Genomic DNA, 16,784 nt, shown 5'->3' with positions numbered 1-16,784 from the left:
ATGAAAGTTAGTGATTGTTGTTACGCATGCTTCATTCATACAACTGAAATTCATGTGCATGTCAGCTGTTTAAAAAATAAATTTCGGTTTACGATTTAAAATGAAGATTGTATCAGAAATGTTCAAATCTTATTATTTTTTTTATTACATTTGGAATTGTATTAATATATTTGATCTTGATTGCTAGGTAACATCTTGTCAGCATCAGAAAGTCTGGGTTATGACTTGACGCTTTGCACCTCGTAATCATCTGGATTTTCAGACACTGACAACTTTATGGTATCTAGCAATCAAGATTCCATTACTGTGAATATATATATATATAGAGAGAGAGAGAGAGAGGGGGACCCACACACACCCACCGTCTCTATTCAATAGGTACCAACATTTTTGTCCACCTAAAATACACATGAATCATGCCTGTCCTCTCCAAAGTCATGGTAACCATCCCAAAACAGCATTCAGTGTTCAATCCCTGCAATTAACTCAATAACTTATCTCATTATTTATTTCATATGCTCACGAAGAAATTTGTAAATCACCTATTTATCTAATTCTGGATAACAACTCCCTCGTTTACTAAAAAGTCACAGATATCTTTTCTATCCCATGATTTTGTTTTAGCCAATACATTTTTTGCATAATCAGATGATGAAATCCACTGCTTTGTGTCTTTCAAATGCTGCACTGCTTTCTTCACAGACTCCAATGATACCAAAGGTATGCTTAGAACATAAGGAAGATTCTTCATTGTTAATGTGACTCCCTCTTGAATCAGAAAATCACTCACATCACATCTGTAACTACTTTAAGTTTTTGCTAATGCTTTTGATGCATCATCACACTTAGAATCCCGTCTCTGAGTGTCTTTCAACTGTTTCACTACCGATTTTACATAATCCAGTGATCTAAAACTCACAGCTGGAAGATGTCTCATTGTTAAGGTAACTCCCTCCTTTACAAGAAATTCACACACATCATCCTTATCATTCCAATAAGCCTTTTTAAGAGCCTCTGATGCATCATCACACACTGGATCCCATAAACCAGTGTCTTTCAACTGTTTCACTACTTTTTGTACATCATCCAGTGATCTAAAACTCACAGATGGAAGATGTCTCATTGTTAAGGTAACTCCCTCCTTTACCAGCAGATCACACACATCATCCTTATCATTCTTATAAGCCTTTTTAAGAGCCTTTGATGCATCATCACACATTGGATCCCAACAACCAGTGTCTTTCAACTGCTGTATTGATTTTCTAGCAGACTCTAATGATCCCAAACATATCACAAGAAGAAGGCTCCTCATTGTTAATGCCACTCCCTCCTGAATCAGCAGATGACAAATATTATACTTCTGTGCACTGTAAGCTGTTGCTAATGCTTTAGATGCATCTTCACACTCTGGATCCCAACTGTTTGTATCTTTTAACTGTTTTAGTGCTTTTTTCACATGATCAGCTGATCTCAAAATCACACATGGGAGATGCTTCATTGTTAATGAGACTTGCTCCTGAATCAGCAGATCACACACATCATACTTTTGATGTTTATAAGCAATTTCTAATACTTCTGATGCACCATCACACTGTGGATCCCACCTTTCATTGTCTTTCAATTGTTTTATTGCTTTCTTAACAACCTGCCATGATAACCTCAAATTCCCAACTACACCAGGAAAACTCTTCATTGTTAGTGAGACTCCTTCCTGAACTAGCAGATCACACACATCATACTTCTCCTGACGATAAGCATTTGCTAATGCTTCAGATGCCTCATCACAGCTCGGGTCCCAACTGTTAGTAGATTTCAACTGTTGTATTGTCCTTGTAACATATTCTGATGATTCCATAAAATCTTGAACCAAATCTGGAAGACTCTTCATTGTTAGTAAGAATCCCTCCTGAACCAGCAGATCAAAAACGTTATACTTCTGTTGAATATAAGCATGTTTTAAAGCTTTTGATGCATCATCCCACTTGGGATCCCAAGAAGCAGTTTCTTTCAAATATTGTATTGCTTTCTTAGCAGACTCCAATGATCCCCTTTCTATTACTTGATGTAGACCACTCATTGTTAATGAGACTCCCTCATGAATCAGAAGATCACACACATCATACTTCTCTTTACAATAAGCATCTACTAAAGCTTTAGATGCATTATCACACTTGGGATCCCAAAGTTTAGCATCTTTCAACTGTTGCATTGTTTTTGTTACATCAGCAAGTGATCTCAAAATCACTATAGGTATATGCTCCATTGTTAGGGGGACTCCCGCAAGAACCAGCAGATCCCATACTTCATGTTTTTGTAGATGATAAGCTTTAGATACCTCAACACATTTGGGGTCCCAACTATCTGAGCCTTTCAATTGTTTAATTGCTTTAGTAGCAGATTTTAATGATCCAAATAATATTACTTGACGAAGACCTTTCATTGTTAATAAGACTCCCTCCTGAATCAATAGATCACACACATCAAACTTATGTGCATGATAAGCATTTACTAATGCATCAGATGCATTAACAGACTTGGGATCCCAACAGTCAGTATCTTTCAACTGTTTCACTGCCATTTTCACACAATCCAGTGATCTCATTATCACATGAGGAATATGCACCATTGTTAATGAGATTCCCTCATTGATCAGCAGATCACATATATCATATTTCTGTTGACTGTAAGCATTTGCTAGTGCTTTAGTTGCATCATCACACTTGGGATCCCATCTATCAGTGTTCTTCAAATGTTGTATTATTTTCGTTATAGACTCAAATGATACCTGAAATCTGGCTGTAGCACTGGGAAGATTCTTCATTGTTAGTGATACTTTCTCCTGAGTCAAAAGATCACATACATCAAACTTCTGTGCACAGTAAGCTTTTTCTAATGCTTTAGATGCATCATGACAATGGGGATCCCAGATACCAGTGACTTTCAAATTCTGTATCACTCGGTCAACAGCCTTCTGTGAACCAGATTTTGACACAGAAGCAAGCATTTTCTTAGACACTTTTACATCATTATCCAATAGATAATCAACCATACCACACTCCTCATTAGAGTAGGCTATACACAGTGCTTTGGTAAGTGGAACTTTATCTACCTTTGATGGAAAAGCAAATACACGTTGTCTGAAATATTTACGCTGAAATCGTATTCTATGGATAAATGCTATATCTCGTTTAAACCCCAGTCTGCGTGTACCTGAATACACAAGGGGGGAAATATCCTGATTTGTCCCATATTGCTCCAAATGCGGATTCCAGTTATCATGGCATTTCAAATGTTCCACCACCAGCTTTAAAGTATTCACATCTCCATGTCGTACAACATCTACTACATGCATGCTATCTAGTGTGATCTCTTCTTTTAACAATACATCTATCAAACCCTGGTTTCCTGATATATAGGCTCTGTATAATGCCTCCTTTGCCTCGCAACATTCTGGATTGAAGTCCTGACTCCTTTTTAATGTCTCTAAGATAATCAGAACTCTTTTCTGGTCACCATGTCTGGCAGCATTACAGAGGCTTACACATGTATAATTGGCATTCTTGGTAATAAGTTTGTCTGCAATCTCAAAATGCTGGTAGTAGAGAGCTAATTCCAATAGCTTCTGTTTTTCTTCACACTGCCAACAGCCAGGTTTGTTGGTATTATGTGCACATTCTAAAAATTCCAAGAACTCATTATACACTAATCTAACTACATCTTCATCACTTTGCAATATATACTGCAAAAATGTGTCACACTCTCCTTCTAATAACTTGTAATAAAATGTTATTGACCCAGTCTGATGTGGGTATGGATTGGCCATGAAAAATTTCATGATTCTGTTACTTTTATGCAACTCACCTTTCAATGTCTTTAAAAACTGACCCTGCTTGAGAGCTGAATGTTTCACAATACTCCTTGCAAGTCCTTTCTCTACAACATCAGAAACCATTCGCTCTGCCAGAAGTCCATACACATATACAGGCAGAAACACATTCTCAGAAGTACTGTCCTTGGTTTTAGCAGTGTAGGTTCTTTGATATAAATATTCCGAGTCACCATATTTCACAACCATCTCGAGACAACGATCCCCTAGCACTTGCCCTACAGCTTCACAGACTGTAGCATGAGTGAACTGGATACTGAGCTTTTCCACTGCACGCCCTAAACTGAAATCATGTGACATGCACTTCACAACATATAATTCCAGAAATTTGTAATAAGCATCCCTCAATAATGTGATGTCTGCCTTTTCTTTTGAAAGACAGGAGGAGAGTTCCATGAATAAATGCTGGCTGGTCTTGGGCATGGTGTCAGGTGATAAATACTCTTCAAATATCTTACCATTACAAAAAAGAAAAGCCAGAGGTAGGAATCTTGTAGGCTCTAATTCAGTGATATTGTTAACAAAGAATTTCTTTGGAGAGCTGAAGAAGTCTGGTCCTCTATCAAACAAATTATTATCTACAGCAAATAGTGAGCAGCACTGAGGAAAACCAATCAAGCCACTAAAATTAGTGATGCTCTTCTCTTTATCATTTTCTTTCATCTTTCTTTTATGTCTACGAAGCTCTCTATTCAAAATGTTCATCTTCTCTGAATTTGTTAGTTTCTCTGATGAGAGTGTCAGTAAAAAATCATCTGAAAAGAGTTTTAGTGATGCTAACCTGGAGTAGGCCTTTGAAAGTATGTCGACTCTAGAGGTAATGATGACCTGCAATTTTCCTGCATCAACATGTTCCTGTATGGTAGGTAGATATTTCATCCACTCCTGCAAATGGCCAGGGTCAAGGTCAAATTGTCCGAATACATCCTCCAGCATGACAATGTCTACCCAATCTGTGTCCACTGCCTCCCAATGTCTTGGACAGTAGAGCACCACACGTCTATCTCTATAGATTTCATTATCTATCAGGTGAAGGGCCATAGTTGTCTTGCCTTCTCCTGGGTTCCCTCTGATAACAATGGATCGTTTTTCCTCAAGCAGTGTTTTAGCTTTCTCTGTCTGTGTTGTATGAATGCATTCTAGTTTTTCAAGTGTATCAAGCTTGTCCTCTGTCTGATCTAGCAGAAAAAAAAAACGATTAAATGAAAACACAAGAATGTCACAAGAACTTGAAACAAGAATTTATGTGATGTGATGTGATTTTGATTTTTAACGTAGCTTTAACAATTTTTCAGTCATATCGCTATGATGTCTGCAATGTGGCAGTTTATAGTGATGTCTAGCACTGGGGCATCATGCCGCAGACATGTAGTATCATGTCCCACCCAGTCACATTATCCTGACACCAGGCCGACCAGTCCTAACACTAACCTCTTAATGCTGAACGCCAAGCGAGGCAGCTGTTAGTACCATTTTTTAAGTCTCTGGTATGACTCGGCCGGGGATTGAACCCACGATCTCCCGCATCTGAGGCGGACGCTCTAACCACTAGGCCACCGGAGCAGTGAAACAAGAATGTAAAACAAACAACTAGAGCCATTCCATCTCCCCATACCTCTCATTACAAACCATGTCCCAAAGGGATTAAGGATTTGATCCAAAGTCTGTTACATATGCATTCAAATCTGCTTTAACAGCCACCTCTCTAATACAGCCACACTATCTTAAACCCAAGGTAATACATTCCATATAAATTAACCTCCATATAGTATTCATCTCTATATTACATTGTTTTTATACAAAGGTGGTTCTCTTTTACAGGTTTCATTGTATTGTGTCCTCCTAGAAATGTACAAACATGGTCCAACATTATTCCGAAAATGTCAATGTATGTACAAGGGGTAACTCCCTCCTTAGCCATACCCTCCAAAAATGGCAAGGTAAATCAATGCTTATGGGTGGGGGGGGATAGGGCTTCCAATTGCTACTGTTTTCTTTAGCTTATCATTTGATTGAGGTTCTTTTCCTCCTCTTTAGCATCTGAGTTTTCCCATAATCGTACTTGCACTTCTACAAATTACAGCTCAGATTCGGCCAATGTCGGCATGTGAGAAAGCCTGCCAGTAGCTTCTCGTGGGTCGGTGGTTCTTTCAGGGGTTTTTGCCCGGTTCTTCCTCCACCATTAATACTGGCCGCCATGTATCATGTGCTGAAAAATGGCATTAAACCCCATAACAACAGCAAATTACAGCATCATCAGGATTCAACAGTCCCTAACGTTTTGGTTTTAAAGGATGCAGCCATATTCAAATCATGTGACACTCTGCCAATATGGTACTGACATCACCCAGTACTTAACAGCTATAAACTGCATTTGTAAATGAAATTGTTTTGCAAAAGTGTCTTTTATCAGTCTATGACCGTGGACCAATATTTAGTTAAATGGGTATCCATATCTTTCATTCTTGTTATAATTTGGGGCTTCCTGTGTGTCTTTTATAATAAATGGATTGTTTTCAGATGTACTGTCATACAATGAATGCCTATATGGTACTTCATCTTCTCCAAGCCCTTAAGAAAAAATTAAAAATGGAGGACCATAATATAATAGCCAGTAAAGAAAATGGACTGTTGAACACAAATGTCAACCATGTAAGCTAGACAGTACGTACGCAAAAATCTGGCAAAACTTGACCCCCTCCCTGTATACATGCATACTTTTTGACACACCCCACCTGTGTACGTACACTTGACGCACCCTCCCCCAGAATTCTATAGAACAGCCCATATTTAATCATGCAGAAACGATCAAGGATTAATAATATTACTATGTTTAATAAAACAGATAGTCCACTGACGTTTAATGTCTGGTTGCATCAAAGAAATAAGCTGCATAACTTTAAAAAGTTTGTCTAGTGTCCGCTAAAATTCAAACGCTGACTGAATCCAGTTGAACAGGTTATGTATTAGACAAATTATTATCGAGGTTTCACCCCCCCCCCCCATACGCAAGTGTATGCATTTTGGTTAACCATCCCCCCATGCGTATGTACTAAATGGGCGACCCTTAAGCCAATCTATACATTAAATCCATCACTCATTGGATGAGTGGCTGATGGCTCCAATGATGGAGTGTCTCTGATCCATATGGGAAAACAAAGTTGGAAACTCAGAATGGGAGTTTAACTAATTGACCTATTGCAGCTTGTCAATCATGCTGATCAATAAACCAATCAGCGAACGTAAATTAGACCCACCTCCAGGCACTGCTTACGTCTGCCATTTTCCTCCTACAAGCTGCTTGTGGCAATAATGAATTGATTATGATAAGTATTTAAAATTTGTGCACTGATTTGTTGATTTCTCAATCAATAAGGGTGAAAAGAAGTCACTGTGAGCCTTGTAATTCTGATTGTTGATATCCAGACTGTCTAAATGGAGAAATTAGATTTATTCCTTTCTCAAAATATAGACAAAATTTCGATAAATATTTTATTTTTGGTCATGTGTACGATCAGCTGAATATAGAAACAACTGATGGCAATTACAATATGTTTGTTTGCATGAAAGTATGTAGAAAAGTTTGTCCTGTCAATGGCTTGAAAAGAAAAAAAATTAATTGAAATTGAAAAATATATGTAAAAATAAATGTTTCTAGAATATGGGGAGAACCCTCCAACTTTCAGACTTTGATGTCACCACTCCCTCGATAACTTGCGAACCCACTTTTAACACGGTGTCAGGCGTGGGTCCCATTTTTTTAAACTGAAAATACCCCAAAAATGTAACCCTATTTGTTGAACTTGAAGAAAATCGCGATCAAAATTGTTGACAGAAACTTTGATGTATTGCTCGTTTTATAATTGAAAATGGTAGACAGGACCTGGGAATTTTAATCAACACTATGAAACATCAAAGTTAAAAATAACAGATACAACTTTTTACATTTTCTTTAAAAACGACATTCCTAGTACACCGTAATTAACGATATGTAAGGAAATTGCGATCAATGAAAACATCGCTTATGCCGAGTGGAGGCAGTACTTTAATAAATAAATACAAATTAAATAATTTTTTTATCAATTGAAATTTGTGTTCTAGTTCCATCTTTTAGTTCCTTTTAAGTGTAATCGTCATAAGGACAATGTGTTGTCTTGTAATTAAATGTAAAATGCGTCAATCTACCGTAACAGCTATGTCCGCAAGAGTTTCTCTGAGAACTTAATTAAGTGCCGACCGTGTTTTGATAATTGACTTGCGGAAGTATTTGTTGTATTGTTGCACTGAATTAAAAGCTGACCTCCTTTATATTATCACATTAATTATGTCTTTTGAATAAAAAAAGGAGGTAGAATAAAAGAAAAGTTAAAAGGCACAAAAATCAGACTTAAAATCTAGCAGCCTTGGTCATATGTTGGGTGAACTCACTTCATTTGATCAATCGAACACTGTAATAAGCATTATTGTGAATGTAACAGAAACTACCTTAAATTAACTGACTCTTTCATAACTGTGATCAAAGATAACAAGGCAGCAAAGCCAAATGAATACTTCATAAAATAAAGAGCTTGATTTCACAGAATACGGAACATTGTGGGCAACCGAGTTTCAGAGAATTCTTGAACTGGCATTTAGAGATATCCTCAGGGATGATAAGAAGTTTCATTATTACTTCCAATGAAATCACGACATTAACATTGTACTAATGTACTAATGGAACAATAAAAAATTGAGTTTCGACACAGACGTGTCATGAAATAAATGTCGCGTTTTTTTTAAAAAAAAGTTATCTTGTTTGATTGTGTACCAACAGTTAGCCTAGTTCCCAAATTGTGGACTACCGATTTGGTAAGATACCACTAATTACCAGTACTGGAACCAGACCCATCAAGAAAACAAAAAGCAGTGACATAATACACAGATTTTTCACGTACATGTTGATGGTTGTTCAAACCAGTTGGAACGATCTTTCATATATTGGATATTTTGAGAAAAAAAATGTTTTTTAAACTGAATAACAAACAACTTCATTAGAAAAAAGCACATTATTAAATATTATTATTTACGTGACTGTAAAATGAGGATTCAGTCATTAAACAGACTAGTTCCCTAACGCCATCCCCTCCCCCCCGGGCGGTTTTCTCGATGTCAAAGTGATTATTTTCAAGTTTTGGAGGCTCCTCGGTAACTCGCGCCTTGCTAATAGTGCGGTCTATGTTTGTGGACCCCATTGTGAGTGAGTTAACGAGGGAGAGGTGTATATTACTTTTATTATATAGGAAGCACTGAAACCCAGACGGCATTATTTTAAAATTTGAAAATTTACACTTTAATGTTGGCTTGTGCCAAAAACAATGATTTATCATCTCAGTCTTTCAGACACTTGAGTGACTCTTTACTTTCTCATTGGGCTGAAGGAGGTGTGGGGATATAAAAATGTAATAATTAAGAATTACAAAAATAATGGTTTCAGATAATTATCGTCCAATATATTAAGCATGCATTTACATTTTTATGTCAACACACATCATTGATCAAAATTCCATTTGACAGTAATTAATTACGATTTTGCAATTAAATTTTAATTCATTTACTTCCAAGGCAGCATGAAGACAAGCCAGATTAAATTAATAAAGATAAGATTACATACTAAATAAATTAGCATCTTTTGGAGTGAATTTCGTTTACATGAATAAGTTCTCGAGCAGCTTCAAAATTTGTTTTTAGAATTTACTGAAATAAAAAACTTAAATAATTATTAAAAAAAATTGACCTGTGAATATAAATATTGTCTACTGCAATTAAATTTATGCAACTTTGAAATTTTACATTTTTAAGAATAATACAAGTAATTTTCCATAAACATATCACTTAAGTTGAAACATGTTTCTTTTCCAAATATTCCATGTTTGTCAGAGATTAGCAGGGCATCATGTCATATGATTTGGTAGGCGGAGCAATGTCTCACCTCGCGTAAGGTCAACTGCTGAATTGTCACAAACAAGTTAAATCATATAAAATATCTGATAGACGAAAGCTAGAGAATCACATACTATAATAAGTCAATTTATTGTAGTGAAAATATTTTTCTTGTATACAAACATTATGGCATTTTCACAGACAATGGGTAGAAAATATTGGGGGTATTTTTCTAATTTATTAGGGTGGGGGATGGAATGGTGGATTCAGGTCCTGTTCAGCATTCAAAGCTGATACCTGCCCAGGAACTTGACACTGTCTATTTTCAGAGTGGTCCAAAAAATTTTGGAAAAAGATTTTACACTGTTGCAATAGCTACTTGACTGAATTTCAGCTGGTTATTATGAAAGTTAATAGCTCCTTTATTTGGGTGGGGGGATACCATATCATCAACCCTAATTTCATTGCTTAGAATAAGTACCACATACCCGAGATGTAACATTATTTTGCAAGAATGAGAGAGAGAGAGAGAGAGAGAGAGAGAGAGAGAGAGAGAAAAACTGATAAAAGAAGTGTTTATAAAAATATTCACCATTACAGACATTTTTCTTAAATCTAGTGCAAAGAATTTTCTCAGTGGTGAAGGACAGGCAAGACAAGTTATCAGAGTGATGGAAGGATTGTGGCAGCTCTAATAATTCTTTTAAATATTGTAATTTTCACACGTTTTTATCTATGACATTTTTTCTCTGCATTGATATTAATACTAAATTTATGGATATACAAGAGAGAGAGAGAAAGAAACTAACTGGGAAATTTTTTGTTTCTTTCTCTGTTCTATTTGACCTGTCAAATGTATACACAAAATGCTCAATGTCCTTAATAACGAAACCTCTTTTACATTTCTTCACAATTTCATTTTAAATATATGATCAAGATTGTTTCTTGTATGCATCATTCCCACAGACTATGTAATGAAGATTAAAGATAGCAACTCTGTCAATTGTAATCTGGGTGACATGGCAAGAAAACAAAATGTTCCAGAGAAAGTATTTCATATCTGTCAAAATATGCATAAATGACACAGATTAGTGTTATTTAATCTTTACCATGGTATTATATGTAAGTATCATAAATTAGAGATCTCCTGTAAAATGAACATGAATCATCTAAAAAATGACTAGCTAGTTACATGTACGCACTTTGTGAGCATATTTGTCAAATGTCGCTTCATTGGTGTTAAAGATGATACTTAGCATTTGCATATTTGTGTATAGAATGTGTAATGGGGGGGATGGATACATAATGCACATAATTTAGATGTAAATATACATATCGTTCTTCTGTATGCCACGCACTATGGATTTTTATTTCCTTTCTTTTTCAGGCAGGACCCTAACAATTTCAATTCAATTTTATTTTACTACCTTACATACCATCAATGAATTTGAGTAATGCAGAGTTGATATAACAAAGTAACATTTACAGCTCCCCTCTCCCCCCAAAAGAAACAAATAAATGCAAAACTGAACACTGAATAGGAAATTCCAAACCTGATATTATGATATATGGACATTACAATGTATTGGCAGCATTTAATTAGACCTTAGAAGAATAGTGGCTTTATGGTGTCAACTACAGGTACAGTTTGCAAGTATAAATATGTAAGGAATTAATTTTTGAAATTATGATGAAATGTCTAGGTCCTGAAGCTGATTATATAATGACAGGCTATTTCAATGAGCAGTGAATGCATGTAGTTTTGCACAATGGTCAGAGGCAAGAAAATAAACAAGAACTCTGCATTAAATTAAAAATAAATAAATGATAACAATAATTTTTTTATACAAATTATAAAGATGTGCAATTAACTGTGATATATATATATATATATATATATGACCCTGTGGCCGAGTGGTCTAAAGTGCTCTCCATTACAGATCACTGCCATCTCACCTCTGTCTGAGTTGGTTCGAGTCTCGGATTCAGCCAACGTGGGTATGTGAGAAACCTTGCCAGTAGCTTCTCGTGGGTCCGTGGTTCTTTCCGGGGTCTTCCCAGGTACTTTCTCCACCATTAATACCGGCCACTATGTATAGCCTATCGTGTGCTGAAAAATGGCGTTAAACCCTACAACAACATATATATATATATAATATGAATAACAGGTAATTCAGGTATTTAACAACTTATCAGCCCACTTGTCAGGGTGTCATTTTGTTTACATTTACTGGAAGCTTTCTAGGATCTTTATCTAGATTCCCATGTAGTAAGTCAAATCTCCTATGCTGGGACACATCTAAAATTATCTTTTTCTCCTGAAATTAATTTCTAGTTTTTTTCAACTTGATCCCTTTAACCAAGGTAGTTTACTTAAAATGCTTAGTCCTTAGACAACATTATTTATCTCTTGTTCACATATATTAGTATTGTTTAATTTGATAATTAGATTATCTTAGAATTCATACTTTCACTATTGAAATCTTACATAACAGTATTTATTAGCATTTCTCGCTCTTCCAAAAATTATCTGCTACTGCAAACTATGAAAAGTATAATATTCCATATATTTGGCTCCCCTCTTTAGAATGAAATCATTCAAGACTTACAAATAATGATATAATCCACTAAACTTTCACCTCTGCTGTTCATTATGTGAAGTTAATTCACCAGTACCTTTATTATCACCTAATCTTCCATTTAAAGTTCATAAACTGCTTATCTTGCAAAATCAAAAAGTAAATAGCCATTTCATTGACTTTATGAGGGTCTCTTGATAAAAGTGAAATGTCACAATTACTAATGTAACTGACCTTAACGCAAGATGATAGATCACTCCACCTACCAAATTACTTGACATGACAACCTGTTAACCTTCGACAAACATGCAGCATTTGGCAAATGTTTCAATTTAAGTGATGCTTATTAAAAGTGATTTGCATTAATCTTAAAATTGTAAAATTACAAAGTTGCATGTATTATACTGCAGTAGACAATATTCATATTTGTAGTTCAAGTTCGTATAGTAATAACCATGGTGTTTTATTTCAGCAAATAACAAAAATCAATTTTAAAGCTGCTTGAGAACTTATTCATGTAAAAGGAAATTCGCTCCAAAAGATGTTAATGTATATAGCATATAATCTTATCCTTATTAATTTTATCTGGCTTATGTTTATACTTGCTTGGAAGTAAATGAATTAAAAATTAACAAAATCGTAAATAATTACTGTTCAGAAATATAATGTTTTACGTATTAATTTTAAAGTTATACTATGATCATCACATGGAATTTTGATCAATGATGTCTTATCGGAAGATAATGATCTGAATCCATTGTTTTTGTATTTCTTTATTAATACGTTTTTCATCCCCACCTCTCCTTCAACCCAATGAGCAAATTAAGGGTCACAGAAGTGTCTGAAAGATCAAGACAATAAATCATTATTTTTGGGACAAGCCAACATTAATGTGTAAATTTTCAAACGTTAAAATAATGCAGTCTTGTGTTCAGTGCATCCTATACAAGAATAGATTATATACATGAAAGCCCACAAGTTAGGGGGTTCTCCACCCATATTCTAGAAATGCTTATTTTTGCATCTATTTTTCAATTTCAACTTTTTTTTCTTCATTGCCATGCTTTTCTACATTGCCATCAATTTCGTCTATATTCAGCGCATAGTACAAGCAGCCACAAATATTTATCCATCAAAGTTTCTTATATGTTTTGCAAAAAGAATAAATCTAATTCCTCCATTTAAACAATCTGGATATCAATTGTCAGGATTACAAGGCTGCCATTGATTTCTTTTCACCATTTTTGATCGAGAAATCAACAAATCATTGCAAAATTTGTAAATACTTATCATAATTAACTCATTATTGCCACAAGCAGCTTGTCAGAGGAAAATCAAGGACATAAGCAATGCCTGGTGGTGTGTCTAATTTATGCTTGCTGATTGGTTAATTGATCAGCATGACTGACAAGTAGCGATATGTCAATTATCAGCTATTTACCTACCAGCCGCCAACCTCCAGCAGTTTGTACTGCCTTTAAAAATGCACATGACTTATTATTTTTATTCATCAATTGTTATTTTTGGATTGTTTTGGTTACTGTATACAATGCATCAGTTTTAGAAAATGTTTTAGCCAACATACAAAACATCTTCCTCTTTAGACTTTTGCCTAGCACAGAGGATGGTAAAGCTAGTTGGGAGGAGGGAATCTTTGGAACATAAGTTTGTAAGTATTATATTATTAAAATTAGTCTCCCTAACCCTCTCAAAAAAAAACTACATCTACTTGCTATTATTGCATTGCTGATTTTTCCCATTAGAATAGAGGCTGATGTCCCCCGTAAAAAACTGGCACAGAAAAACTGCACTTAACCTTACAGTAGAACTGTTCATTAATGATGGCCTGTAGCACTTGGATTGACTATCCATCAGAACAGTCCTTTTGCCTGGAATATGGTAGACTCTTACGAGTGATCTCCTCTGAGGCAGCTCATCAGAGCAGGTTCTAGACTTCTACACAGAGGGAAGGGCATGTGTACCTCCCTGATGCCTTAATGAGTTGGCAAAACCCTTTAAGACTAGGAACAATGTCCATATTCCGAGCTATTAATATGAATGTCTGTTATCCCTGACACCAAAATCAATCAAGAACTACCTGTTCTAGGTGAGCATCCATTCCAAATCTGCATCAGTATACAGAAAAGGATGGGTGGGGGGGGGTCTGAATTTTTTACTCTGTTCATATATCAGTTCTGATTTAGCTACCAATGCTGATGGTGATTAAAATCAGATTCCATGGGGATTTAATCTGAAAGTGTGCTACTGTGCAGTGTCCAGTTGGCCACAAACAGGAACTGGAGCAGAGCTAAACTTTCTCAAGGGCAACTAAGTCCACAGTTGAGTACAGTGTTCTCAGGAGAGTGAGACAAAGGTAAACCTACAATGAGGTCTTGGTCAGAAGACAAGTTATTGAAGTAGATGATTCTGGTTGAGCCTGTCCAGAAAAGCATCCCCCCCACCCCCCGGGTTGGTGAAGAAATCTACCCCCACGTTTCAACTCCTGAGAAGGGATGAGATCTGACTTCTGTAGGCTGGGGATAAGACTGCAGGTTGTCACAGATGAAGTGGGCTGCTAATACCCCCAACTGGGTAAGACTCTGGTTGTTGTTGTTGTTGTCTGGTTTAACGCCATTTTTCAGCACTCGATAGGCTATATATTGCGGCCAGTATTAATGGTGGAGGAAGAACCCGGGAAAACACCGGAAAGAACCACCGACCCTCGAGAAGCTACTGGCAAGCTTTCTCACATACCCACATTGGCTGAATCCGAGACTCGAACCTACGCAGACAGAGGTGAGATGGCAGTGATTTGTAACGGAGAGCGCTTTAGACCAATCGGCCACTCGGGGCACCTGGGTAAGACTCTGGAAAAACAGGTGAGGCCAAACTGATATGAAATACTGCATGTATTTGTAGTGTGGCAGGAACATGGGCATGTGAAGGTACACATTATGATGATCGATGGAGACTGCTCAGTTCTGGGGCCTTATTAAGGAATGCCATAAGGCCCTGAATCCTATCCTGAAGTATACTTCTCCAAGAAATCAGTTTAAGGTGGAAATGTGAAACTGCCTTTGTGACACCAGAATGATCTTGTAATAGAAACCCAGAGAATAGTCATTTTCTGCTGTGAACCTCTACCCCATACCGAGCCAGTCTGAACTGGAGAGAGTGATCTGAGACTGAGCAAAATGTTATCGGAAATGAAGATGGTATCTGTCCATGATTCCCAAGCAAATTCCTGAAATGAAAGCTAGATGAGCATGGGATGCTTGGAAGAGGAAGATGCTGAAGGAGAGGGCACAACACTCTAAGATCAACTACCTCTCTACCTGGAGAAGGGGAAGGAGTCTGAAGGTTTTCTCCATTGACATTTATTTCCAATTGCCTTCCCTTGCAATAGCAATGAGAGGGAGCGTTAAACTTTGGTTGTTTGTTGCAGATGAAGAACTTGGGAGAAGATCCCATTCAGTAGTAAGGGTAGATCAGTAGGAATCACAAGAATTTGAAGATGATCATTGTGGTGGTCATATTAGACATCTGAAATGCACAATTATGCCAGATCACCTAGACCTGATAAGAATATGTTCCATGCAGTGATAACAAACAATTGCTAACAAATGTCAGGCAACTGATACAGACCCTGGACCAGCACGCAATCAGTTCTGATCTTTAACCTTTTAATCAAAGACAACTGGGCATTGTTTCTTCAAGACAGTGCTGTGTCCACATGCCGAGTTTGATGAAAATAAAGTGGAATTTGTTTGATTTAGTTTGGTCAAAAATAGATGCAACTGGATAGGGTGTGATGGATAGACAATTGGCAAACACCAAACAATGGATAATAATGCTACTTACAATAACACTTACAACAGCAGCAACAACAACAACAACAACAACAACAACAATAATAATAATAATAATAATAATAATAATAATAATAATAATAACCATGCCTTAATGTTCAAAAGGGTTAACCAGTTAGTTCAAATGAACCTTCTCCCTTTGGGCATTCATAAAAGAGGCACCACATAGCAAGTAATGTGTGTGTGTGTGTGCATGTGTGTGTGCATGTGTGTGTGTGTGTGTGTGTTCAGACTTACTTTTAAGCTGTCTCAGACCATCACTCTCTGGTCTTCTCTTTGTAGGAGTTTCTGAAAATACAAAAACAGACTCCTTTCTGCAATTAAAAGTTTACTGAAAGCCCATAAAGTATTTTTACAGAAAAAAATCATTTGGATTTGTTTCTTCTTCAGTTTCATCTACATTATTTTCATATGATACAATTTCATGTCAGTTGTTACTTCATTGAACAAGTTTAAAAGATCAATTGTTGACCAATGCACAAATCATTCTGACTGAACATGGTACTTCAACCTGATGTAGATACTAAACTA

The 16,784-nt window shown here is 36.3% G+C and overlaps 1 protein-coding gene across 1 annotated transcript in view; it reads right to left on the bottom strand.

Annotated features, from left to right (window-relative positions):
- Positions 1-808: 808 nt before the first annotated feature.
- LOC149771376 (uncharacterized) overlaps positions 809-16,784 on the bottom strand; it is a 43,644-nt gene continuing 27,668 nt past the window's right edge. The window contains exons 6-7 of the mRNA XM_089948541.1: positions 16,491-16,541; positions 809-5,064 (exon numbers count right to left, since the gene is read on the bottom strand). Of these exons, the coding sequence (XP_089804667.1) occupies positions 809-5,064; positions 16,491-16,541 (4,307 nt within the window). The remainder of the gene's footprint in view (positions 5,065-16,490; positions 16,542-16,784) is intronic.

Source organism: Sinohyriopsis cumingii, unplaced genomic scaffold (assembly GCF_028554795.1).
Source record: "Sinohyriopsis cumingii isolate HCF-2022 unplaced genomic scaffold, ASM2855479v2 utg001908l, whole genome shotgun sequence".
Classification (NCBI taxonomy): domain Eukaryota; kingdom Metazoa; phylum Mollusca; class Bivalvia; order Unionida; family Unionidae; genus Sinohyriopsis; species Sinohyriopsis cumingii.
The sequence above is the reverse complement of the archived record's forward strand: the minus strand, read 5'-3'. Positions and strand labels throughout refer to the sequence as shown.